The following is a 27900-nucleotide window of genomic DNA, read 5'->3' on the forward strand; positions in this document are numbered from 1 at the left end:
GCATTTTTAGGTGCTACCATAGCACATCAGTTTTAACAGTGTACGGTTTCTTCCCAGAACCACCATGCGGTGTTGTTGGTAACCATACTAGCTATAGGTATGAAATCAGTCGCTCCATGCCATATAAGTGACATTGAAACGATATGATTTTGCAACTTTCAGGAAAATTATGTGCACGTTGTACACTGTGTTTGTGCATTGAGTACGCGACATTGACAGTAGCTAGCTACCAATAAATCGAGTGATCCGGTGGCACCAACCCACAACAAGTGAGTGAAAATCAGCTTTTGGGATAACCCTTCTGGGGATTAAACTCTTCAATAGGTCGCGGAGCTTTAATGGTGAAGCCGGATACTCTAGTTCATATAGTACTCAAGAGGTTTGTTTCATTGTAGACTACCAGTAATACATCACCCTATATGGTTCATGTAATACTTTTTGTAGTTGTGGCTCTTTTTGTATACAGTTAGCTATAGTAAATTTCAGTAATAGCTAACACTTGAATTTTCTATTATGTAGCTACTAATTATTATCAAATCAAAATCTAGCTACCTAGCTACCCAAATTTTCTGAGGTTTTGCCTGATTTAGCCGTATAGGTATGGCCCAATTAGCGAAACAAACACTCACCTATTGACAATTTACAGAAACATATTCATAATGTGAATGGCGTATTTCACTATCCCGCGCCTTTGTCGAGGATACAATGGGGGTTAGACGCAGTTTAACCCAGGTTAACTGGCCGATCGTAGCCCAGTTCTTTAAAGTGTCACGGAGATAGAGGACGGAAATGGCGGCAGGCTATCCGGCATCACGTGCACGAAACAATAAGCATACACGAGCAGAAGTGCGAACTAGTTTTCTTTCAGTGAGACAGTACAGTAGAAGAGCGATAGCAACAAGAGGAAGACACTTGTGTGGGATAGTCAGTCAGCTACAGCGGATAACGAGGAACGGAGTAAAGACTGAGGATGGCAGAAAATTGTCAGCAAAGACGCTGCTCAAGAAAATAGGAGTCAGGCCGAGAGTAGCTTCGTGAAGGCCTCACAAGACTGGAGTCGGACAACCGAGACTGACTCGCTTTGCCACCAACCGTCACGAGGTAAGTAGAAGCCCCCGCCTCAAAGGATTCTCCCTGTAGCCATATGGCTGAGGGATGACAACACAGTTATGTTCGCGGCGAAAGAGCGAGGGATAAAGGCGGGGGCTGTGAAAGGGTCGAACGACGCAGGATGGTATCGAAACCACAATTAGACTAGAAATAATAGGGGTGCTGGGCCCGTAAGCGTTAATCGAAAATCGTCGAGGATATGTGCTGAGCTAACGTGCCAGCAGTCAAGGAAGGCCAGCTCAACCGCGAAGATAGTCGATTACGCAGTGTTACGTACTGAGCTAACGTGCCAGCAGTCAAGGAAGACCAGCTCAACCGCGAAGATGGTCGATTACGTGCTGAGCTAACGTGCCAGTAGTCGAAAGCAAAGCCAGCTCAACTGCGAAGATGGTCGATTACGTGCTGAGCTAACGTGCCAGCAATCAAGGAAGGCCAGCTCAACCGCGAAGATAGTCGATTACGCAGTGTTACGTACTGAGCTAACGTGCCAGCAGTCAAGGAAGACCAGCTCAACCGCGAAGATGGTCGATTACGTGCTGAGCTAGCGTGCCAGCAGTCGAAAGCAAGGCCAGCTCAACTGCGAAGATGGTCGATTACGTGCTGAGCTAACGTGCCAGCAGTCAAAGTAAGGCCAGCTCAACCATGAAGATGGTCGATTACGTGCATAGCTAACGTGCCAGCAGTCAAGGAAGGCCAGTTCAATTGCGAAGATCATCCATTACGTGCTGAATTAATGTACTAGCAGTCGAGGAAGGCAAGTTCAACCGTGAAGATGGCCGGTTCATTACGTGCTGAGCTAACGGGCCAGCAGTCAAGGAAAACCAGCTCAACCGCGAAGATGGTCAATTACGTGCTGAAATGTGCTAGCAGTCGAGGAAGGCAAGTTCAACCACGAAGATGGTTGATTATGTGCCACCAGTCAAGGAAGGGCAGCCGAACCGCAAAGATTGTTTATTATATGCTGAGCTGACATACCAGCAGTCAAGGAAGACCAGTAAACCGTGATATATAGTCGTCGATTACATTTATTTAGAATTTGATTATTATAAAGGCTGCACACTTTAAGGATGCTGAAGGTCCACCAGTATCCTGCAGGTAGCTACCGGTGGCCAAGTTGATCACATCAATGCATCGATGTGTCAAAAAAAAAAAAAAAAAAAAAACACTAACGAAACTATCCCTACCACACTTCCTGTTTCTTACCACTTTGGGGTGGACGGTGTTAATGTGTGATACTATTGTTAGCGTACTTAGTTCTACAATAGCATAGTAGACGGTAAGTGAACTATATGGGGAGCTAACATGCCAGGAAGGCCAACGAAGATCATCAATTACATGCTGAGTTAACGCGCCAGCAGTCGAAGAATGCCATGCAGCTAAACTGGGAAGTGATAAACGGTGTGGGTGATGAGAATCCAATATAGTCTCACCCGAGATCCTTGTACAAAAGTTTAAAGTCAGCATACGGTCACCAATCAGTTGTAAACACCTGACAACAAGTGTTCGGTATATTTCATGCGAGAAAAAGTCGCCTTCCGTTCGTCATCTGGCTTATTTACTGGTGACGTGACATCGCTCACCAACTAAAGCAGTGACCCATCATGCTAAAAGGGGTCACACACTGATTTGTAATGAATGTCACGAAGGTTACAAGGCATCGCACGATGCAGCCATGTGTTTCTATTGTGTATAGTGCCGCACCCTAGCATCAACTGCCCGGAAGTCTCCAATTAGTAGACCTGGTAAAGGGATTGGAAGTTCCAATAGTCCAAAAGCATACTAACATGAGTAAATTCAGAATTTACATTCACGTGTGTGACAGCGAGCTATATAGTAATCACCTACAGTGCATCAAAATGTGTGAATCACTTAGAGCAGATGAGCTCCCAGGACGATATGGTAATGCCACATTCCCCCCCCTGGGTAGTTGTTTTGTGATCCCAATTTTGGCCACCCGGTAGACTGAAAGTGGATACAGTAGCTGTTCACTGTGTCAGTAACACTCAAAAGCTGCACAGTGTCTGGTTGGCATGTAACTTAAACCTGCCCTCGTTGCTAGGGTCAGCACTCATCTGGACAGAAGTTGGTCGATGTATGTTGCACTTATAGGACAACTTACCTACCACGTAGGTCAGTTATTGGGGGCAAGCCCCACACTAGCGAGAGAGCCATAAGTCATTGTCAATTACACGGCAATTTACGATCAAATACGAAAACTTCCAGTCATCGTTCATTACACGGCAACTTCATGATTAAATATTTAAAAAAAAACAACAACAAAAAAAAAAAAACGTACAAGTTCTTTAGTGTTACACAAGGACGCAATAATAGACAAAGTAGTGTCAGTCATCGTCAATGTCACAGATGTAATTAACGGTGTAGATTACTAGACTTTCTTATTGGTTCTGGTCATTGTGGAGGTCACGGCAAAGTTAAACAGCGTAGGCTACTGAGCTTATTACACGGAAGTTAAACGGCATGGATTACTGAACTTCCAGTTTTGCTGTCAGTCATTGACTCATCATCAATGTCATGGCGATTCTTCAAGACTTGTATTACAATGGATAGAGATTACTTCCTTCGAATGAATACCAACTAAGAGGCTGCCCACACATTTTTGGATCTTTGATAGCAGCGGAAGCGCAAACACGCAACTACAAGATAATGCGCACTTTCACGGTGATGATCCAGACTATTTACAACTGGATGATGACATTGATAGCACCTAGTGACAACAGTGATGAAGAGCCACCAGATTACTCACCATTTGAACTGAATGCACAGTCCCCGACACTTCCAACCATAAAATGTGGTGGTATATAAACAAAATTCAAATAGTTACATGGTAATATTGAGGTAGTTATTCATTACCGAAGGAACATGTTCCAATATATGTAATGACTGCCACTGCCTCATCACCTACATAACAGAAACAATGCCATACAGTCACCAGTTCATAGACAGCACAATTACAACTACACAGGCTCGCCCCATGATGCTGATAGCATCTGTCTAGTCAAGCAGGTGGTGTAAATGGAGGTAGGCTCAATGCGTAACATCACATCATCACTACAACTTCAGCACAGTTATTACATCGATAAACACCCCTCCCCTTTTAGCCATCATGTGCTAGGTCAAGCCCACTCACTATTTACTGGCGCATGCAATCCCAGCTCTTGACAGGGCAATCAAGGGTTAGTTTGGGGTCGTTGACATGAGCTGAAAGTAATTTGGGACAGTATAAATGGAGTGCTAGAGAGAGGTAGCAATCTAGGTGAGAGGTGCGAAACAAGTTAAGGCCATACGTGTATAGAAAATGCAATACTGATCTTTGAAAGAGGGAAGTCATTAAGTACACGACTGAGTTATCAGTGTTCTTTCCATTTTTAGTATAATGATGGTGGATAACTAGGCTAGATAAAGCAATGTATTGAGCCATATAGCACATACAAGTTAATGAAATGTACAACAAAAGAAGGTGCAAGGAGCAAAAGTGTTGGGAAGTACCAATACAGGTTACATTGAATTATGAGACACAACAAAGTGTATATACATACAATGGTCAGGTTAGACCCCAGTATGTCATGGGCAGAAGCACCCAGGACTGTTTACTGAGAATCTACAGCGACGAACCTAATGAGTTTGAACAAGATGAGATTACCTTGGTGCCAGTGGGAGTACCATCGAATTTCTTCGTTTTGAAATTTAGAGCACTCGGCATATTTCTTCACTTTGACATTCAGAGCATTGGGGCAGTTGCGGTAACATGATCATTGGACACCACCATGGACTCTACAAGGGACTCTGACATTGGTACAGGTGTATGGGGACAATACAATTAGTACAGTACTTGTATCAAACAGTACAGTCGTACCGTTTAGGTAGGGATTGTGGTGAATGTTTCGTGTGCCGTCCAAAATTCTGCCTTTAAAAATCATCCTACAGACGTTTTACACAGCAAAAATAAGCATTGAGATAAAGTGACAGGGATGGATTACAGTATGTTAAATGATGGCACTTCATTTATACAATAGTTTACCAGTACGGTACATGTGTCGCAAAAAGCCTTTTACTCAGAAGGCTATTTCCAAATATTAACGGGTATGTTAGGGTTAATTGGTAAATGGTATATGGATGTTGTTAATTACACGATATGACAAAAGGGGGTGTGTATAGACAGCAGAGTTGATTGTTTAGTTTCGGAAGCTCCTGCGTTGTTGAAAAGTTGCTAATAGTATGCTAAGCACAGTGGGACAAAATGGTGGTGCATACATATGGTTAAGTGAGGGAAATATGCTGAGTGTTTGACAGGACTCGAATCCAGAGCGCATATGATTGAGGGGTCAAAGCAAAGGGTAAGCAAACAAACAAACTAAAACAAATTAAAGAAACCCCCGTTGCTTGGGTGAGGCCTGGATTGCATAGCAACCCAGCCTCTGGGTACAGTGGGCACTGACGCCCACGTGTCTCACCCAAGCCTACTGAGGTCACGTGAGCCGTTGGGGAGGCCGTGGGCGTGCAGTAACGAGCAATCCCTTACCCAGCATGGGGGGCAAACCTAGGTAGGTAGTGGGTGTCGTCGTAATGCGTAATCGTAGCCAGTTAAATGACCGGTGAATGCGTTTGTATGGAAGTTGATGGGCTCCCGTGAGATGATTCTGAGTCGATATACTGCCGGTAAAGATGGTATTCCGCCAGTATTCACTAGCTAACTGCTGAGAACGAATTTCCTGAATTTGTTAAGTAGCTAGTATTAATAAGCATATACGTATAGTAGTTATAGGTAATAAGTAGTATAGCTAGTATCGTACAATACTATATCGTAGGGACCACAGGCGTGCCCACAAAATAGCATCACCTAAAAACCATTCAAATTCCTAGGCGATGATCAGATGAGGCAGTAGCTATTGGTAGTCGGATTGGTTAGGTAACTAAAACCATAGATACAGTATACCAACAGGGATTGGAAACGGAGACTCGCGCACAAACATATCCGTGTCTCGCATGACGTAAAGAGCGTGTCTCATATCCGGCATTCACAACTCTACAAAAAAAAGTCCCCTCTTCAATAGAACACTAATTAGATAACTAGCTAGTCATTGTCAACGTACAGCACGAGAAGTATCTCGGTGTGAAAGTTCCTATAGTGACGGTCGCTCGCGCACTGCCGACTTTCAAGACTGACCAGACTGGCGGGGGGTCCGATGGAAGCCGAGATGGAAGCCGAGATGGAAGCCAACCGCCTGCACCCACCGTAGTCAGAAACATTCAAGCAGCAATTTAGATGAGTACTGGAAGCAATCTGGATATGGGCACTCTCGCGTCAGTGGCCTAGCCTTGCCATCAGTTGGATTATAGGTTGATTTATGAGTTAGTCACTTACCCTCTGGCAATCGGAAACTATTGTTCTTCCTTTCCAGCTATTGGGTGGCAGTCATTAATGTGTATACATGTTTACTCTGTCAGACCATGTGGTGGTGGGACTGGTATGAGCTAGTTAATGCCTGGCAGTGTAACTGATAGACGCAAGACCATGATGTCATGTGACTAGCAAGCACAACTCCGGTTTCATACAACCCACATGCACCCTTCATGCCAACTTGTCTACACTACACATTCAACAGAGCTAGTACCTTCTATATACAACACAATTTAAAGCTCAGTATATTAGTGACCAACTGATAACGCGCATGCTCATTGCTATAATAGTACAACACAATAGCTAACATTAATTTTGCAACACTACACAAGCAAAACGTAAAGGAAGGTAAAAAAACAACAAATATAACCAGTTACCACCAAGTGTGCACTGATGTGAGAAGCACAGCTCAAGATTCACTGTCAACATCTTCTAGTAAATGATACTTCCGTGTTAATGTATTGACAACATGGCTTCAAGTTCACTATCTGAACACTTGGATTGTTCTGCACATACATATACTGGAATATATTTTGTTGCTGAATGTGTGTTCTTCATCCTTATGGTAAACAACTCTCAGATTCTTCAGTGTTAACAGTGGTTATTCAGCAATATTGTGTGTAGGTATGGATTCCATCATTGCACCTCCCATTTCCTGTAGGATTGGTTTCAGAACAATCTAATATTTACGTTACACTCTACTAATGTACTAGTAACTAATGACATGGTATATTGGTACACAAAGTTACTGATGTGTCCTCCAAAATAACGCAAGTGTAAACTGTAAAATTATTAAAATGTCCAGTATGGTAACACGAATAGTAATTTCAATAAGCTATTTACACGGCACTGACGATGTAAACACCAGAAAACATAATACTTTTCTAACTGCTTTTACTGGCAGGCTTACAAAATAACACAACTGCTAGAAGCGCTGCTGGGTTACAATAAGCTTACCACAGAAATTAGCGTCAATGGTCATTTCAAATCACTCTCGTGTACTAGAGCACGCACAGGCAATTTCGCCCTCGAGTAGAACAGTAATTAGCCCAATTGTCGCAACGCTTAGGCTGTAATTCTTCTACAACGTGCACAAAGGTGGCTTCTAACGAATTCGCGCAGCACTGGTATCTATGGTGACGGTCACTCGCGCTCGAGACACGGATGGTATTTCACGTCTGTTGCGTCATATTGGGAATTTGTACAGAGATATCACGTGAGTTACTTCCGTTTCCAATCCCTGTTGGTATACTGTATCTATGGTCTAACTTCACGATACGCCTTTCTACAGGGGTATATCGTGAGAGTAGGATACTCTCCTTAGTATATATATTATGAACTCTTGATACTTTGCAATGGGAAAGCCGGGTAGATAAAAACTGAAAGTCTAACGTGCAGGTGGCAATACCAAGCTCTCCTTTTCAACTCTGTAGTGTTCTAAGATTACTTGAACGTTCTGCTGGAAAACAATAGCGGCGTTGTCCTGTAGTAGCTCGCCTGTGTGCTTCGCACTATCGAAGCTCACGCTTCACTGAAGTAAGATTAGTTCGATTTGTTTACAAAGCTGGGTTAGCAATAACATGAAACAAACAATGGTATCTATATTACACTTTCCTGAGTCGAATGTCTTGCCAGTGGCGCCATCGCTATTGTTTCCTCTCGTTTCTCTACCTCCATCCGCTATATTCGACCCTTCAGTGTATTCAAAACATCTAAGAAATAAACTCAAGACGTGTTTCGACCATTCTGCTGTTGATTTACAGTTCCTTTAACAGGCGTTCTCGAGCGTACTTCACCACAAGACCAACGTAAATTCACTTACTGGCTTGTAACTGGTTGCAGTACAAGTTCTTACCATGTTTTGAGTTGTTACGTTAGATACATGAAACTAAATCGAATCTAGCTGTACATGGACGCTTCTGTCGCTTCAATGGTACCTCACGCGTACTAAAGTTTCTTTGTCTGATGCATTATGATGTAATATAATTGACCTAAAATGTGTTATATCTACTAAACAAAACAAAATCTAACTAAATCACATCATAGATAGTATATATACGTAGTATCAAGAGTTTATAATATATACTAAGGAGAGTATCCTATTCTCATATACCCCTTTAGACTACAAAAAGTTTGATACTGAAATTTGATTGGCTGAAAACGTGGTCTCTAAATCTCGTAGAGCCACGGTCATGTCCAATAGAGACCACGCTCTGAGGCGATACGAAACACGATAATTACGCGCCTGTAACATTGGCAACGCACGGGCGTTTAAATGGCTAGTAGAGTAAGCCACCGATGTTCGGCCACCAGGAATTTTCGGACACTCGTACGAAGAAACTGTGCAACGTATTCCCTTGCATTTTGCATTGCTATTACCTTAGACCCTCACCATTTAGCCCACCAAGTTTCGTAGGATTTCTTCAAGGACTGTGTGTTTGGCGAGCCAATAAGCATGTGTCCGAATCGCATGACGTTTTGGCCAAAAGTATGGATTTTCGGACTGTAGCTCGCAAAGCACAATAAAAGCACGGATTTAAATGACATTTAGCATGCAGCTAGGGTAATCACTCAAGGTTCAGCCCACCAAGTTTCAGCTTATAAATCGATTGTACGCCTCAGTAATTATCAAATCTGTAAGCGCATGTAGGCGTATCAAATATCGGACATTTATTTCCGCGAAAAACTACAACTTCTGATTACTATTTTTAGCAAATTCAGATGACTTCAGCTTTTACACACTATAAAGAGCAAACAAATTACAACTGATTGTTATTTGAGAGCTCATATATCTTGTGACAGTCTGCAACTGCTCAGCTGACAAACTAGCTATGCACAGAGAGCCACAAACACCTGCTGCATAGCCATAACAAACTGTAAAACTTTTATTGGGAACATTCTCACATGAGAAATGATACAGCATGCAAGAATTGTGAAAAGATTTTTATTGTATCTAAGTGACTGTTCTATTAGAGTAGTTTCTTTTACCTGACTGCTTTAGAGTATATTTTGTCTTTATACTTACATTGTGCTAATAAATGTCATTTGAGAAGCCATACATTGTTTAACCAACATTAAGTATTCTATTTATTTATTTATTTATAAAAATATATTAACAATTTACAGAACTGTACATATGCCACATGCAATACAGGCTAGCTATACAGTAGAATAATAATAATTACAATATTATTACAGTCCTGAGGTTGCAGAGTTTTACCACTGGTATAGCCATAAGATAGTTATTTTAAAATTACCTAACTACAAGTAAAATCATAAGGGATAGAAAGGATACAAGTTAAAGAATGTATGAGATAGTTCATGCAAAAATCTTGTATAGCACTTGGAGCAGGGACAGAGGTAGTGGTAAGTGCAAAAATTATCAATAAAATGTTCCCAAAAACAATTCTTTTATTTAAATTTGATCGTTACAAGGGAATAGGATAATTCTGTTTCATAGTGGATCCTTCATTTTGGAAGTTGAAGTCTAATGTCATTTGCCAAGTATATAGCTATACCAAGAGTTCATAATATTCCCTTTCTATATATATTATGAACTCTTGGCTATACCTATAGTGTGAAGAGGGTTCCTGAAATTATAACCCTTGAAACTAAGTATAAGAAGTTTCAAAATCTGCTATAATTATATTAGCTTTTCTTTTTTCTAAGTAAAGTGGAATTGCTTGTAATCTCATAGCTAAGTTTTGTTAGATATCAAGGCAAAATAATTCGATACCATATCCCAGTCCTGAATCCTCCTGATTTGAAGGGACCATTTCATGTCCTTTATACTATAACTTTCATGAAGCCATGTGCAACCTAGTTTTATTTTTAATTGATCGAATGATTTTAAACATTTTTACCCTATTAAAGATGTAATTATGCATATAGCTATACATATAGCCATATTGTACAAATTTCATTGAATTGCTATTGACAAGAGTTCATAATATATATTATGAACTCTTGCTACAGTGTAAATCTTTTGTAAGTGCATGCATACATTTGTGCCTCCCTGAAGGAAGAATCATTATTGGAAAGTGAGAATCATTTTTCATTCAAGTAACTAATAAAGCTGCTTTCATCATGTCATATTATATACATGTTGTAATTAAAGCTACACTATAAGGCTTTACTTGTGTAATAAGTGTGACAAGCATAGAAGACTGCACAATTTGTTTCATGGGCACTTAGTGGAGGAAAAAGATAAATCCTGCATAGATTGATTCTCTCATGAAAGTTAGGAAACTGAATCATCCATAGCATGTTGCCATTTTCAATCTTCCATTGTGTATATCCTGCAAAGATTAATTGTGTAGGACAATGGCTGCAATCAGGTCAATTTTGCATTGAATATATACATGCTTACTGTTGATGAAGATTTGCATACATAGCTATCAATAATCTCTGTAATGATCCAAGACCAGGTAACTTATGATAATACAGTATAGTAAATCAATCAATTTAGAGTCTATGTAATTGTTTTCCTAAATCATATGCATCATGCATCCATGCAAATTTACATGCCTGTTCATGTATTTGCCCTTATTAAAAGTATTCTGTTATAATATGAAATACTAATTATGTGATGCAATTACTCAAAGTTCACTTGCTGTCATCATACAGAGTTCCAGTAAGTTGATTACTCTTCAATCATCACAATGGTAAGCTATCCATGATATCTAACTGAACTCCTTCCAATAACTTCATCGATGACCTCGAGTGTATGACAATGCATATCAAACACATGCATCATCCCCAGAGCTATTGCGGAACTACTTACTGCGGGATGTAGTTTAACACTGGCAACAATCTATATTGCATGCTCTTCAAACCATAGAATTTTGTAGCTAAATAGTTTGGTGTGAATTTATTCATTGTATTTCTGCACTTGTATACATATGCAAACTTATCCTATTTGAAATAAATGGATAAGGAAAACCAAAATCAGAACAGTTGAATACATGTGGGTAGCAATAAAGCTATACGTATGTTATGGCAATGCAAATCTTCCCTGTGTCATTATTGTCAAACTATATTAATTTTATGAGATCTAATCCTGCAATTGTAAAGTGTCTATACAATCTGGAAATGCCACAGATTTTATAGGTGTTGGACTGAAGAAAGGCATATACCAAATTACTTGGATGTGCATCTATTGTAGTTACCATATGTATGACTTCATAAGGAAGAGTGGCATGTAAAAATTCATCAGTCAGGGCATAACTATACCATGCAGTTTTAAGTGGTTTCAGTACCCTTTTAAGTTTATTTTTTAAGTTATTAGGAGCAAGAAAGTATCAAGACCACAGGTTCCAAAATCAAGGATCTACTATAAATAGAACACTCTACAAATTTTCTTATAGTGTAAGCAATGGTTTCTCACATGCATGATATAGTATCAGTTTTATTTAGTGGCTTCCCATAATTTGAATAAACAGACAAGATACTCTAATAAAACAGTCAGGTAAAATGAACTACTCTAATAGAACAGTCACTTAGATACAATAAAAATCTTTTCACAATTCTTACATGCTGTATCATTTCTCATGTGAGAATGTTCCCAATAAAGGTTTAACAGTTTGTTATGGCTATGCAGCAGGTGTTTGTGGTTCTCTGTGCATAGCTAGTTTGTCAGCTGAGCAGTTGCAGACGGTCACAAGATATATGAGCTCTCAAATAACAGTCAGTTGTGTCTTTATAGTGTGTAAAAGCGGAAATCATCTGAATTTGCTAAAAAACTTAATCAGCAGTTGTAGTTTTTCGCGGAAATAAATGTCCGATATTTGATACGCCTACATGCGCTTACAGATTTGATAATTACTGAGGCGTACAATCGATTTATAAGCTGAAACTTGGTGGGCTGAACCTTGAGTGATTACCCTAGCTGCATGCTAAATGTCATTTAAATCCGTGCATTTATTGTGCTTTGCGAGCTACAGTCCGAAAATCCATACTTTTGGCCAAAACGTCATGCGATTCGGACACATGCTTATTGGCTCGCCAAACACACAGTCCTTGAAGAAATCCTACGAAACTTGGTGGACTAAATGGTGAGGGTCTAAGGTAATAGCAATGCAAAATGCAAGGGAATACGTTGCACAGTTTCTTCGTACGAGTGTCCGAAAATTCCTGGTGGCCGAACATCGGTGGCTTATACTCTAACAGCCGTACTGAATTAGAGGGAGGTGTAATGGGCTTGTTTGTACTAATCAACACTACATTACTTGCTTACAAGCAGCTGTCGGGGCACAACAACAGCAACAATGAGTTGTAGTCCAGTCGCTGAGTCCAGTACTTCGATACATAGCATGCGCCTGTAACATTGGCAACGCATGGGCGTTTAAACGGGTAGCAACAGCCACGCTGAGGTCCCGCCATGTAGGGAGGTGTAGAGGGCTTGTTTCTAGTAATTAGCCATACATTTCCCATTTACAAGCAGCTGTCAACTCAAGGTACATTAACGAGTTGTAGTCTAAATAAGTTAGGCGTCAAGAACCACTGGGTTCTACGGGATTTAGAAAACCCTCAGGCCCTTAGTAGCACCCTCGCTGCGCAGTAACCCGATGGCCCTGTGTCGTGGCGCCTGAGCGAAGCGAAGGCGCTACTACAGGGCCTGAGGGTTACTAAATTACTTAGACCCCTGTGGTCTGAAGTCTAAGTTATTTAGACCCTTTATGTAGTTGTTGTACCTTAACATTGTTGACAGCTGCTTGTAACAGAGAAATGTAGCGTTCATTAGTAGAAACAAGCCATTATTCCACCCGTAACAACAGTTACGGGTTTAAAATTAATTTTCAGGTGGCGATGCGTTGCCAACGCTACCAGTCTGGGTGCGCGTAATAAACATGAAAAGGGTCTAAGTAAACATGAAAGGGTCTAAGTAAACATGAAAAGGGTCTAAGTAACTTAGACACCTCCAAAATTCACCAAATTCACCACCAAAAGGGTCTAACTATTATTTAGCACATATTTATCGAATCACGTATTGTGGTTGTTGGTGGTATTAAGTATTCAAGTCATCGAATTAGATTTAGTAGATGCTGGTAGTATCGCTATTAACTATATTTTTTTGGCAGGTGGTCAGGTTGTTTAATCACGTGATCAGGTGCACGTGATCCCCTCTCAACGCAGGTCGGTGACAAGCACGTAGCTGCTATTGCGTTTTCGAGCCTTTGTTGTAATCTGTATGGCTCGATGTAGGATTTTTGGCCCCTGCAGCTAACTCGAGCCTATCTGGACGAGAGTTCCATAGCCCAAAGAAAGCCCGTAATGGGGTAGCAGGGGGTTCTAAGTGGCTAGTTGGAGTAGCTTAAACTTGTCAAAAATGATCATCTTGTTTGAGCTTGGTTTTCCTATCGCCCAGATGAGGTCTTGTTGCCTTTGATAGGCACTGTTAAGCGTTAGCGCCATAGGGTTAGCACGTGTGTCTGCCTATTCATGGCTACCTGGCCACCCGGCTCTGTAAACCGTGCCAGCAGCGCAGTTTAGGAGCTGCAAATTGCTATTGGTTGTTGATACTGGCCGGTATAGAAAGGAATATATTTCAAAACGTTAAGTGAGTGATGTTGTATCAGTGCCATGCCCTGGTCTGGCGAGCAATCCGCTGTCAGCGGACTACCCCAGCTTCATCGATACTTAGCTGCGTGACACTACAGTCTTTGTTTGATTGAAGTTTTATGGTCATAGTTATGACTTATGCTAAGACTGCTTGCTATAGGTGTGTCACCAGCGTGGTGCAAAGTTGGCAGTAGTAGCCGTAGCTATAGCTTGTTATTAATCTATAATGTACGTGTGTATGCAAGTGCGTTTTAGTGGCTGCATGGCCTGTTGGATTTTAGCACTGTAGTCATGTGATGACCTAGCTGATGTGCAGTTGCGCTCTGTCCCCAGTTCGCAGTGCAGTCGTAGTGAGTAATATTGGCTCACCTATTTGTGCACTCTTGACACAATCATAATTGACGTGTTCCCCGTATCCGGAGAATTGAGGCACAGCCCAGTCTGATGTGTCTATGTGTCACTAATCTGATACTGCTTAGAGCAATCTCATATCTCTATTTATAGTGTAAGTATGTGTGTTAACCATGCCTGGTGTGATTTCAATAAACTAGTGCATGATACCGCTGGCATGTGGTAATGATCAAATACCTTAGTACAACTTTGTCTTGTTGCCTGAAGTAGTGCTACTAGATCTAGACTCACTTGGTTGCTTTGTTCGGTGGTCACCATAGCTGTTATAGTGTGCTGCTTATCTGTCACATCCTGACTAGCTGGATGTAGAATATTCTAGTCTGTTTTTTGTTTGTTTTTCTTTTTTGATTGCTAGGAGTTCTAGTCAAGGTGTTCCCAGCAAGTGAGCTGTACTAGTCGCAGCTGGTCATCTTGATTATTGGTTATTGATTTAGCTGATATGTGTGTACTGTACATGTGCTACTGAACATCGCTGCCACATCTAGCTACAGCAAATAATATAGTCTGGTGCTAACGCTCAAGTTGATGACTGACTACACTGTGCTGGTCACTTAGCAGGTATAGTCATATGCTCTCGGTGTAGCTGAAGCATGCTTAAACTGTGGCCACAGCTGCTGCAAGTCCTGCCATTTAGTGGTAGTGATTAGCTGATGTGTCACCGTACCATGCTACAAATGTAGCCGTCCTGTCATTCAGTTAAGTGTAGTAACTGATATGCTACTGTATTGGCAACTGAGTAGCCATTTTGTTTACTGCCATCGATGTTGTCATGTATAGCTGATACATATCTGTAGTGAACTGTGCTATACCACTGTATAACTGTCAAATATACTGCAAATGACACTGTCAGGTGCTATCGTTATAGCTGATGCAGGAACTAGGCCTTTATGATCAGTGTGGGTGAAGAGGAGTCTTTAGAGCACATGGTTGGACATGCTAAGTATGTAAGATTTTGCAGAGACCAAAGCCCAACCTCATGTGATTGCTATGGCCACTGTACTGCATTACTGACATAGTTGTCTCACCCACTGTGACTGATACTGAGTGATAGTGATGCAGTCAGGTGAGAAAGCTCATAGCTGCCCTGTGCTGTTACTATCTGTAAGATCTGTTGATGGTGCAGGTACAAATAACACAACTAATGTGTAGCCGCAATCGTGATGTGGTCAGGATTATCTATCCTGGCATGGCTGTTACGTCTGCAGCTAATGCATCAGGTGTTTTCAGTATGCAGTTGAAATTCCTGACACTTCTGCTGTACATTATTTGTAGCAATCTATCTGATGTGTGGATGTAGGATCATGACAAAGCCAGATGTCGCATCTACTACAATTGATGCAGTCAGATGTAACAATATACCTGATATATGTGATTGCACAGTGCTACTGATGTAGCTGTCGTGTCCACTGAAGCTGCAATTGATGTAGTGAGCGTGTGTGGTTACACTGGTGATATTTCTGCTACCTCCATTGTAATAGATATAGTCTGATGCTAACAGTATAGACTGTACAGTGCTACTGGTGTAGCTGTCCTGATCATGATGCAGTCAGGTGATGATATAGCTGATATGTAGCTGCCCTGCTGAAGTTTCTACCACCTCCGCTGTGACATGTTCCTATGTAACAATATAGCTGATGTGTGGCTGTTGCTACAGTGCATGGTAATAATGTATAGCAGTACTATGGCTGTCCCATTTTTCGTTTTTTTTAATATTTTTTTTACCATTGATGTAGTCAGAAGCTAGCAATATAATGACTGTACAGTGTTGTTGACGTAGCAACTACAGCTGATGCATGCAGTATAGCTGTCGTGTAAATGTGTGATGACAAGAGGTCACGTTCACTGTGATTGATAGTCAGGTAGCTGATGTATGCATGATTGTACTGTGATACCAACATAGTTATCACATTAATTTTACTAGAATTGATGTTGCATCATTCATGTTTGAGAGCTACCAATGTAGCCCATGTTTGAGTACTATGGATGTAGCCCACGTTTACTGATGTAGCTCATGGTTGAGTGCTATCGACATAGCTCACGTTTGAGTGTTACTGGCGTAGCTCATGTGTGATTGCTACTGACATCACTCATGTTTGAGAGCTGCCAACTTACCTCATCTGAGTGCTACTGACATAGCTCATGTATGGCTGCAACTAATGTAGTTCATGTCTGGTGCAGCTCGTGTTTGAGTGCTACCAGCTTACCTCATTTGAGTGCTACAGACTTACATAGCTCATGTCTGGGAGCTCCTGTCTGGGTACTATCAATATAGCTCATGTCTGAGTGTTACCAATGTAGTTTCTGTTTGAGCATCAGTGATGTAGCTCATGTAAGCATGTTTGAGTACTACCAACATGGCTCATGATCATGTCCACATAATGCTAATGATATAGCTCATGTTTGAGTGTTACTGACATAGCCCATGTTTGAGTGTTACATGGACATAGATCATGTTTGAGTGCTACCAACACAGCTCATGTCTGAGTGCTACTGATGTAGCTCATGTTACCAGCTTACCTCTTTTGAGTGCTATGTACCAAGTAGCTCATGTACGAGTGCTACTAATATAGCTCATGTTGAGTGTTACCAAACATAGCTTATGTCTGAAATTGAGTGCTACTGATGTTCGTAGCTCATGTTTGCATGCTACTGATGTAGCTCATGTTTGAGTACTGCTGATGTAGCTCATGTTTGTGTTTGAGTGCTACCAACATAGCTCATGTCTGAGTTTAGTAGCCCGTGTTACCGACTTGTATAATTACCTCTTTTGAGTGCTACTGACATAGCTCCTGTCTGAGTGCTATTGATATAGCTAATGTTTGAGTACTACTGACTGCTCGTGTTTATGTGCTACCAAGATAGCTCATGTCTGATACTGAGTGCTACTGATGTTTGTAGCTCATGTTTGCTTGCTACTGACATAGTTCGTGTTTGAATGCTACCAGCGTACCTCTTTTGAGTGCTACTGATGTAGCTCATAATTGAGTGCTACTCACTCTTGAGTGTTTGCAATGTAGCTCATGTTTTGAGTGCTACTGATGTAGTTCATGCTTGAGTGCTCCCGATATGTTTATGGTGGAGTTCTATTGTTGTAACTCATGTTTGAGTGCTACCGACATAGCTCATGTGTGAAAGCTTTTAACTTACCACATTAATTATGGGTGCTACCGATGTAGCTCGTGTATGGGTGCTACCGATGTAGCTCATGTCTGGGCACTACCAATGTAGCTCATGCCTGAGTGCTACCGACGTATAGTAGTTCGTGTTTACGTGCTACCGACATAGCTCGTATTGTGAGATGTAGACTCATGTTTGAGTACCAACTTACCTCATTTGGGTGCTAGCAACGTAGCTCATTTCTGGGTGTTATAGCTGCTCATGTCTGGCTACTAGTGATGTAGCTCATGTCTGAGTGCAACTGACAGCTCATTTTGGGTGTTACCAACATATTGAGTGCTACCGATGTAACTCAGATTTGGGTACTACCAATGTAGCTCATGATCATGTTTGAGAACTGCTGACATAGCTCGTTTGAGTGCTATACTGTCTTAACTCATGTTTCGGTGCTGCTGACATAGCTTATGTGTGAGTGCTACCAATGTAGCTCATGTTTGAGTGCTACCGGCGTAGCTTATGCTGTGTGAGTGCTACCGACATGGCTCATGTTGTGAGATGTAGCTCCTGTTTGAGTACCAACTTGAGTGCTACCAACATAGCTCATGTCTGGCTACAGCTACTGATGTAGCTCATGTCTGGGTGCTACTGACAGCTCATGTCTGGGTGTTACTGACATACTGAGTGCTACCGATGTCACTCAGGTTATTACAGACGTACCTCATGTTTGAGTGCTACCAGTGTAGATCATATGTGACTGCTACCAATGTATTTTTCTACAGTTGTGACTCATGTTTGAGTGCTACCAACATAGCTCATGTGTAAATGCTTTTAACTTACCACATTTGAGTGCTACCGATGTAGCTCATGTATGGGTGCTACCGACGTAGCTCCTGTCTGGGTATTACCAATGTAGCTTATGTCTGAGTGCTACTGATGTATAGTAGTTCAGTTTGAGTGCTACTGACATAGCACATGTTTAAGTGCTACTGACGTAGCTCATACTGTGAGATGTAGCTCATGTTTCAGTACCAACTTACCTCATTAGAGTGCTACCAACATAGCTCATCTCTGGGTGCCATACGTGTCTGGCTACTAGTGATGTAGTTCATGTCTGGGTGTTACTGACATATTGAGTGCTGCTGATGTAACTCAGGTTTGGGTACTACCGATGTAGCTCATGTTTGACTGCTACTGACATAGCTCATGTTTGCAACATAGCTAGTGTTTGATTGAGTGCTACCAATGTAGCTCATGTTTGAGTGCTACCGTTGTAGCTCATGTGTGAGTGCTACCAACATGGCTCACATTGTGAGATGTAGCTGATGTTTGAGTACCAACTTACCTCATTTGAGTGCTACCAACATAGTTCATGTCTGAGTGCTACTGACAGATCGTGTCTGGGTGTTAATAACAAATTGAATGCTACTAACAGCTCAAGTCTAGGTGTTAATGACATATTGAGTGCTACTGATGTAGCTCAGGTTTGAGTACTACTGATGTAGCTCATGTTCGAGTACTATTGACATAGCTCATGTGAGAGTCCTACCGATATAGCTCATGTGTGAGTGCTGCCAATGTAGCTGATGTTTGAGTGCTACTACCGTTGTAGCTGATGTTTGAGTGCTACTACCAATTAGTGTAGCTGATGTTTGAGTGCTACCAACGTAGCTGATGTGAGTGCTACTGACGTAGCTGATGTTTGAGTGCTACTGACGTAGCTGATGTTTGAGTGCTACTGAAGTAGCTGAAGTTTGAGTGCTACCGACGTAGCTGATGTTTGAGTGCTACTGACGTAGCTGGTGTTTGAGTGCTACCGACGTAGCTGATGTTTGAGTGCTACCGACGTAGCTGATGTTTGAGTGCTACTGACGTAGCTGGTGTTTGAGTGCTACCGATGTAGCTGATGTTTGAGTGCTACTGACGTAGCTGATGTTTGAGTGCTACCGACGTAGCTGATGTTTGAGTGTTACCGATGTAGCTGATGCGAGTGCTACTGAAGTAGCTGATGTTTGAGTGCTACCAACGTAGCTGATGTGAGTGCTACCGACGTAGCTGATGTTTGAGTGCTACCGACGTAGCTGATGTTTGAGTGCTACTGACGTAGCTGGTGTTTGAGTGCTACCGATGTAGCTGATGTTTGAGTGCTACTGACGTAGCTGATGTTTGAGTGCTACCGACGTAGCTGATGTTTGAGTGTTACCGATGTAGCTGATGCGAGTGCTACTGAAGTAGCTGATGTTTGAGTGCTACCAACGTAGCTGATGTGAGTGCTACCGACGTAGCTGATGTTTGAGTGCTACCGACGTAGGTAATGTTTGAGTGCTACTGATGTAGCTGATGTGAGTGCTACTGAAGTAGCTGATGTTTGAGTGCTACCAATGTAGCTGATGTGAGTGCTACCGACGTAGCTGATGTTTGAGTGCTACCGACGTAGCTGATGTTTGAGTGCTACTGACGTAGCTGGTGTTTGAGTGCTACCGATGTAGCTGATGTTTGAGTGCTACCGACGTAGGTAATGTTTGAGTGCTACTGATGTAGCTGATGTGAGTGCTACTGAAGTAGCTGATGTTTGAGTGCTACCAATGTAGCTGATGTGAGTGCTACCGACGTAGCTGATGTTTGAGTGCTACCGACGTAGCTGATGTTTGAGTGCTACTGAAGTAGCTGATGTTCGAGTGCTACCAACGTAGCTGATGTGAGTGCTACCGACGTAGCTGATGTGAGTGCTACCGACGTAGCTGATGTGAGTGCTACCGATGTAGCTGATGTGAGTGCTACCGACATAGCTGATGTGAGTGCTACCGACGTAGCTGATGTGAGTGCTACCGACGTAGCTGATGTGAGTGCTACCGACGTAGCTGATGTGAGTGCTACCGACGTAGCTGATGTGAGTGCTACCGACGTAGCTGATGTGAGTGCTACCGACGTAGCTGATGTGAGTGCTACCGACATAGCTGATGTGAGTGCTACCAAAGTAGCTGATGTGACTGCTACTGACGTAGCTGATGTTTGAGTGCTACTGATGTAGCTGCCAATCCACCTGTCCCCAACTGAACCAGGCCTAGCTATCATTCCCCTTTTCCCTCCCTCCTAGGGGCTATACTTTAAAATGTGGGATCCAACCAGCTTAATTTGCGGTCAACCAATCCATAAATTCCTTTCAAAAGAAAATTCCAGCAACCTTACCCTAAAAAGGCCAGGTACCCTCTACGCCTACCTCCAGGATGTACTATACTTCACTCCCTTCCTGTGTGAAGGGAGGAGAATGAGTATAAAATCGATGACTGGTTAGTGGGGACTTCCGGTGGTAGGTGATAACTCACTCGGCGAGACGATACTGGAGCATCTACCGATACAATCAGTTGTGATCTGTGTGTGCCACCGCGGCTAGAGCACTATTGATCAAACTAGTGCCGGAAACTTTCTTGAGAATCTTCCTGGTCACATTCTGACGGCTATCACTGTGGTTCGCGGGGTAAAAGTAGAAGTTGATACCCTATTATTCATCACGATATCATTCCGTTTGAGGTAGAATATCATTGCTCTCCGTCTCGCACTTTTACGCACGACGAGTTGAAGTTCGATCACACGAGCCAACAAATGGCGCCTTCTGCATCACGTGCGTAACTGGCTGGAGGCATGCGTGATTCTTTTAGTGCTAACCACAGTTAAGCTATTAACCTCCATGTAGAAAGGCGTATCGTGAAGTTATGACGTAGAACTTCTGAGTTCGCCCGTTTTTCTTTGTATAATTAATGATGTCATTAGTTGAACATGGTATCGATTGAACGCGTGCCTAACAACGTCACTAGCAACCAAATTAACTCCAGCTCTAAGCGTTTCTCATCGAACTACAATCATTCCTTCATGGGTTAAGACCGCTTCGTAGGCGTTTCTTGCTAGGCCATTAACTATCCTGAGCGTCGCGAGTGTAAAATAGTGCTAACGATTCTTGCACTTTTACGGCTGCTCGTACGTCACAAACCACAACATCTTGTCGTTACGTCATAACTTCACGATACGCCCTTCTACAGGGGTATATGAGAGTAGGATACTCTCCTTAGTATATATATTATGAACTCTTGGTAGTATATAATATCTATGATCACATGCACCAACCTATCCCACTAGTAGCAAGGATTGATAATGGCCAAAGTGTATTTTACCATTTCAGTGGACCTATATTAAACTGAGAAGCTGTTCTCAGAATGTGATTAGTATATGGCAGGATGTTTTTAGCAATGGTAAGATGGCAGTGCACAGGTCAAAAAAACACTGGCAACGTCTTGAAAAAAAACAAAACTTATGATGGATGTTCTATCAGAACTGTGACTGCTCTATTAGAGTATTTAGATCTTTTAAACAGGTATTCAAGGGGCCCTTCATGGGGCCTCCTGCATGGGGCCCCTTTCAGGCTGGGGTCCGGGGCAAAATGCCCCAGTTGCCCCCCCCCCCCCCCCCTTGTGGGTGGCCCTGATACTGCAACTTCTAGAAGTTTCCTAGCTTGCACATGTTAAAATTTTGGAGGGGGGTGCTAAAGCACCCCCTAAATCTGCCCTTGCATGAGATTGTTAGTATACTACAGTTTATACCAAGCTTTTTTGTATTCAATAAGCCACTGGAAATACCATCTTATATCTGTCTTTTTTCACAGTGAATTATGACATGTTTTCAAGATTTTCATGGCCCAGAACTGTGCAACTACCGTAGATTCCCTAAAAATTCGGCAGAAATAAATTAATTCCATTCGTGTCTGGCTGAACAATTAGGAAAAAAATGTACCAACCCGGTGCTATTGTCGAATTTTTTAGGGATCTATCCCTAATACAGTCTGCACGCTTCATGGCTAGGTTATTTGCGATCCGTTTACTGCTTACTTTTTTTTTTCAGCACAGATAAATCTTTTCTTTTGCAAAATACAAGAAACAACAAATTAAACGTACAAAAAAGGAGGGAAAATGCAATAAGAGTTACTGCTTAATTAATGGGAGTCTTGACTCTACCTGAATGAGGTCAATTGGTGCTGATCCTAGAGTGGCCAAAGGAGCCCTTTGAGGATCTAGAACCCCTCAGACATCTAATTGCTGACCTCAGAAGTGAAAAAGACAAGCAGCACCAGATCCACCCTATTACAGCAGCATAATTTGAATCCCATTTATCTGATAGCAAGGAAGCAAGGCGTTTGTAAAACATGGTTGCTTCGTTAGCCACATTCCTCCTGTGGCTGAAAAGATTAAAGGAGTAAAGGAACTCTGTTCAACTTCACGTATGCAAGCTTCGTATGAACGCTTCTTACACAATTCATGTTTTCTGTAAATGGCACTGGCACTATGATTACTAGGAGCGTGTGGGTTAAAGACTTTAACATCAATGTAAGTTTTCTCACAACGGCCACCCTAAAAACCATTGGCTAAAATATCTAGTCGAGCACCATCTTCAATGTTTGATGAGGCTAAGGTGAACTGCTCACCAGTAATAGGTTGTAAATGTGGTTCAACATCCCGCACCTCATGGCAGACCTCAGTAAGTAAGCTTGCTGTTAAGTCACGGATCTCGTTGTGATGGATTGAAGGGAAGCCATCCTTGGGACAAGTAAAGGAATGTTCAACAGTGAACTTAGTTCCACAGGCGCAATGTTGAGGAAGCCTGGCAGGATCCCATCTATATCTGAGCACAACAGCGTCGTGGAAGGCAGTTTTGTGAAGAGAAAAATTGTGCTCCTGCAAAGGTAGAACAGATAGCCAATTTGAAGCTCCCTTTTCAGAAGCTAGTTCAATTGATTTCTTTAGACTAGTTGTAGCCCCTTCTAGTAAAGATGCTTTTGTTAGATGTCATGGAAAATTTCATGCGATATATTTCATTTTTTATTAAAAGTTGTTCACCACGAATATCACTTGAGAAAGTGCTGGTTGAGATAACAGAAGGGATTGCAGAGGCTTGGTAACTGGATTGCAGAGGCTTGGTAACTGCTTACTTTCTGGATTTCTTTCTACAGGGACAAACAGGAACGCCTTGAGGCTAGTCTCGCGTGGCCAGACCCTTTTTTTCCCGCGTTCGGCGCGCTAAAAAAAAAGCGCGCCGAAAGCAGGAAAAAAAAAGGGTCTGGCCACGCGAGACTACCTTGAGGCTGAGCTGACGATACCACAACACTCACTTGGCCGCAGCGCTATATACTATGATTGCCTACATTATCCAGGAGGGATGGTCAATGTCATTACTTTTGAATACAATCGCCCAGACGTGATATTAAGGATTTCAACTACCCTGTAGTAATAAAAAACAGAAACCACAATCAATAATATTACACTACCGTAACTCATGATAAATCTCGCCAGATGCTGCATGAAGTATTCCATAGCTAACAAAAAGCTATCTGAGGGTGTATCATGTTACCAGGAGATGTGAGGCCAGGAGAGATTTTATTCTGTGAACAGAAACGAAGATCGTTTTGCGGTAGCCGTGATGTCACACGATGATATCGTTGTCGTTGGGTACGTTCCCTGAACAATTTCACACTTGGTGCTTCATCCAGCATCCAGGTAGCATATTGTGTGAGGTCACTGGGAATCCTCAGTACTAAGGAGACCTTCGTCAACTAGTGTTCCAAGTGCCGAAAAATTAGCGCGCTTATAATCAGAAACTTCCCTGCGCTTGCCGAAATTTAGAGCACATTGCGTTCAAAGCACGGGGAGTGTCGAATATTTAGAGATGCCGAAATTTTAGGGAATCTATGGTATTAAATAGCCAAATTTAACTGTTTTTTCAATCAGCAAATTTATATCTGTGTATTTGTAATGGGGGCCCCAAATCCCCCCCCCACCTTGTCAAGGAGCAGATAGTTTAATACTTCTGATTAAAATACTAAACTTTATGCCAGGCCAAGATCAACTTATGAAACTCACGAAATATGACCTGAAACTAAAAGTCTAACTAACTATGAAATCGTCACCCAGCACCGTCGTGGGCACTAAGCCGCCGCGACTAAGCGCATTTAAAAATAATTATCCTGTTGCTGTTTAAGACATTCAGATCCTTTTAAACAGCTTTAAAGACTTCGCAGCCATCTGCAAGCCAAAATGGTAAAAATCAACAGTGAGATACTACTAAGAGGTGTATTATTTGCTTCTCTCCCCAACTACCTACAACTTGCCTGTTTGTGCCCCTCCCCTTGCCAGATCCTGGATCTGCCCTTGATTTGTATACACTTACACTCCTTGCTGTGCCCACATGTGATCTGACTGTGGTCACATGGGACCGAGGATTAATCTATTGTATTTGTTTTCATCAAATTAAGAAATGATGGTTCTCTCTCTACCACATGGCCACACGAATATGAAGACATATACATCAAAGTACCCACTGTCTTTCACTTGGATATAAGTCGGTTATATCACAGCAGTTATAGAATATCTTAATTATTAACACTTACCCTTGGACTCATATCAGTAACTAAGATATTCTAGCTACTCCTGTTGTGATAAAACTGCATGTAATGATATTGATTTTGTTGATTATTGCATTTTAGCAGAAGCCAGCTAACTAGCTAAAGGCAGTAAGCTACATGGTTCATGCATGAAAACTTTTTGGTTGTACTAATAATAATTTTACATAAGAAATTTTTATATAATTTTTTCATAGCTACAAAAATAAGTAAAGTGAATTATAGTGAATAGGTTGATCACCTCAATCAATCAAATTAGATTTTGATGGTAGTATATGATTACTGATTACTTTATTTTGATTAATTAGGTTGATCATCTGATGTGATTTGGAGAGGAAATATATAGAGGTGTAGCCAGAATCCGGACCCACACCCAGACATCAACAATTGCACACTATAACAAACATCAACATCAAATACTTTAATAGAACAGTCACTCTAATATAGTAGACAAACAAATATGAGCAATAGTAGCCACTCCAATAAACTGTTAAAGCTAGCCTCACATTCTATTTCAGGGAGTATAATAGCTTTCCTAAGTGGTACGTAGTTAGCAGAAAGCCATAAAACTCAAGATTGACATACCCCAATAGAGCATTCACTTTAATACAGCAGTCACCCTAATACAGCACCCACCCTAATACAATAATAATTTCACTACTGAAATGACTCTCAGATTCAATTTCAGAGGGTTTAGTTTTCAAAAATTTCCTGTGGAAGCATTCCCCCAGACCCTCCAAGGCCCTGGCTTCACCAAAAGTCTGGCTACGCCTCCTGCTGTACATTCCTAGCTTTATCAACATCAGAATAAAGACAGTAAGATCCAAATTCTAATAGTACATAATTTATTTCATTCTAGTGAAATATAGTTTGAAGATATATAGTTGATGTTACTAGTTGTTGCAAATACAACAATAATGTTATTATGATAAAACAGCTCAAGTGTTTCAGCATTTATTTTAAAGCAACTAAACTGTCCTTGTGTCACTTACCATTTACTGAATGTATACATGCACTAAAATAATAATAATAACCTTTTGTCCTTAGCGATATATGCCATGAGTTTGTTTTTAGTTATTTAGTTTGTATATTCTTGTATATGCTTGTATAGGTTTATGTGTTGTAAGCTGATGAGATGTCTAAAGTGCCATTCCGCTCTATCTTGTTGACAACTGTTGTTCCCTTTATTGTGTTGGTTGCATTGTGGGAATGGTCAGAGAAATCACCACACATCACACAACTAGTATCCTTCCAACAATACAAACTGCAAGATGTTGTTCATGCTAAAAGTGATGATGTAGCTAGTGAAGATGTACTTGGAGATCATAAAATATTAGATGTGTACATGTCCACTTCCAGAGATCACGACCGTGAGAATCATTCAGAAGCCAAAAAAAAAAGTTTGGTTGACACTGAAAGTCATGACATTATGCTGGATATTACAAGTTCTGATTATTCTAAAGTCATTTTGAATCATGAGTTACCAAATTGTAGAAAGAGGACCATTCACAATGGAAAATCCAACTATTCTTTACCAGATATATTAGCAATGGTTCGTAAAGTGATTCCTCCACCTGATGAATTTGTTTCAAATCTGAAAAACCCCTGTTGGTATGCAGATTATGGTCCTGTAAAAGCTGAAGTTAATTGGATTAGAAATGTAGACTTTACTAAAGATTCTGTCCCTGGAACCAAATCATTACATTGTCTACCTTACATGTATCTCTTGGGATATCCCAAATGTGGATCTACCACATTTTACTCTTCAACTATAAGGCATCCAGAATCAATTGGTGCTGTCCAGGGATATGGCTGGCTGGGACGTCATTCTGCTGGACTTGTCAAAGGTTATGAGGAAGCTATTAAGACAGTTTTAGATTCAGTAGAATATTTTATTAGACCGACTAGTGTTATTGAATCTGAGAGCACTAAAAGTTCATATTACAATGGAATATTTTCAGACTTTGCTCAAGATACAAGTTGGTTACGTCATGGATTTGATGGTGTTGCAGATGGGTCACTGTGTGATCCACCATTGCTATTGAAAGAAATACAACCTAATGCAAAATTTGTTGTCTTGATGAGAGAGCCAATCAGTAGACAGTATTCTGCCTTTTGGTATACATCTGGTAAACTCAAGCCATACTTGATAGCCAATGATGGTCCTAGCATATTTGCAGATAGTACAGACAAGTTCTTTAGCAGATTGAAGCAGTGCAGTAGTTCACAATCTATGATACACTGTATTAGAGATGCAGGGAAGTTTCATAGCTACTATAATGCAAAAGAACAGATTTATGCCAGTTTTTATTATGTTTACCTACTACCTTGGTTACAAGTATTTCCTAGGAAAAACTTCCTCTTTATACGCACAGAGGACATGGCAAAAGATACTGTTGGTGTTTTAAAACAGGTTTTTAAATTTTTAGAAATGAGCCCTCTTCCTGAAGATACACTGCAGCATATATTTCAGCAAAATACTGGTAATCGTAATCAAACTTACATCCACAAAAACGCAAACCTTCAGTTATCCTCATCCACCAAGAAACATTTAAGAGCCTATTACAGACCATTTAATGAAAAACTTGCAGAACTTCTTAAGGATGATAAGTTCTTGTGGGATGACATAACAGACTGAATATGCTAGTCTATAATACTTGTGTATATATCCAACGAATAATAATAAGTTGCAGTGTATATGAATGTACAAGATGTCATTTTATATATAATGTTGACCTTTTGCCAAATTGTTGAAATAATTTGTTGAGCTCCCAAATTATAATTTTATGTCATATGTTTTCCATGGGAAAAAAATTAATGAAAAGCTATTATATGACTCTAG

General features: G+C 41.2%; 1 protein-coding gene across 1 annotated transcript; it reads left to right on the forward strand.

Moving 5' to 3' along the window:
* The first annotated feature begins 139 nt into the window (after positions 1-139).
* LOC136240034 (carbohydrate sulfotransferase 15-like) lies at positions 140-27817 on the forward strand. Its single transcript, XM_066030831.1, has 3 exons — positions 140-269; positions 325-379; positions 26170-27817. Exon 3 carries the CDS (start codon positions 26194-26196, stop codon positions 27694-27696), a length of 1503 nt encoding a protein of 500 aa, XP_065886903.1. The 5' UTR covers positions 140-269; positions 325-379; positions 26170-26193; the 3' UTR covers positions 27697-27817.
* The last annotated feature ends 83 nt before the right edge of the window (positions 27818-27900 follow it).

This window comes from Dysidea avara, chromosome 12 (genome assembly GCF_963678975.1).
Source record: "Dysidea avara chromosome 12, odDysAvar1.4, whole genome shotgun sequence".
In the NCBI taxonomy this organism is placed as follows: Eukaryota; Metazoa; Porifera; class Demospongiae; order Dictyoceratida; family Dysideidae; genus Dysidea; species Dysidea avara.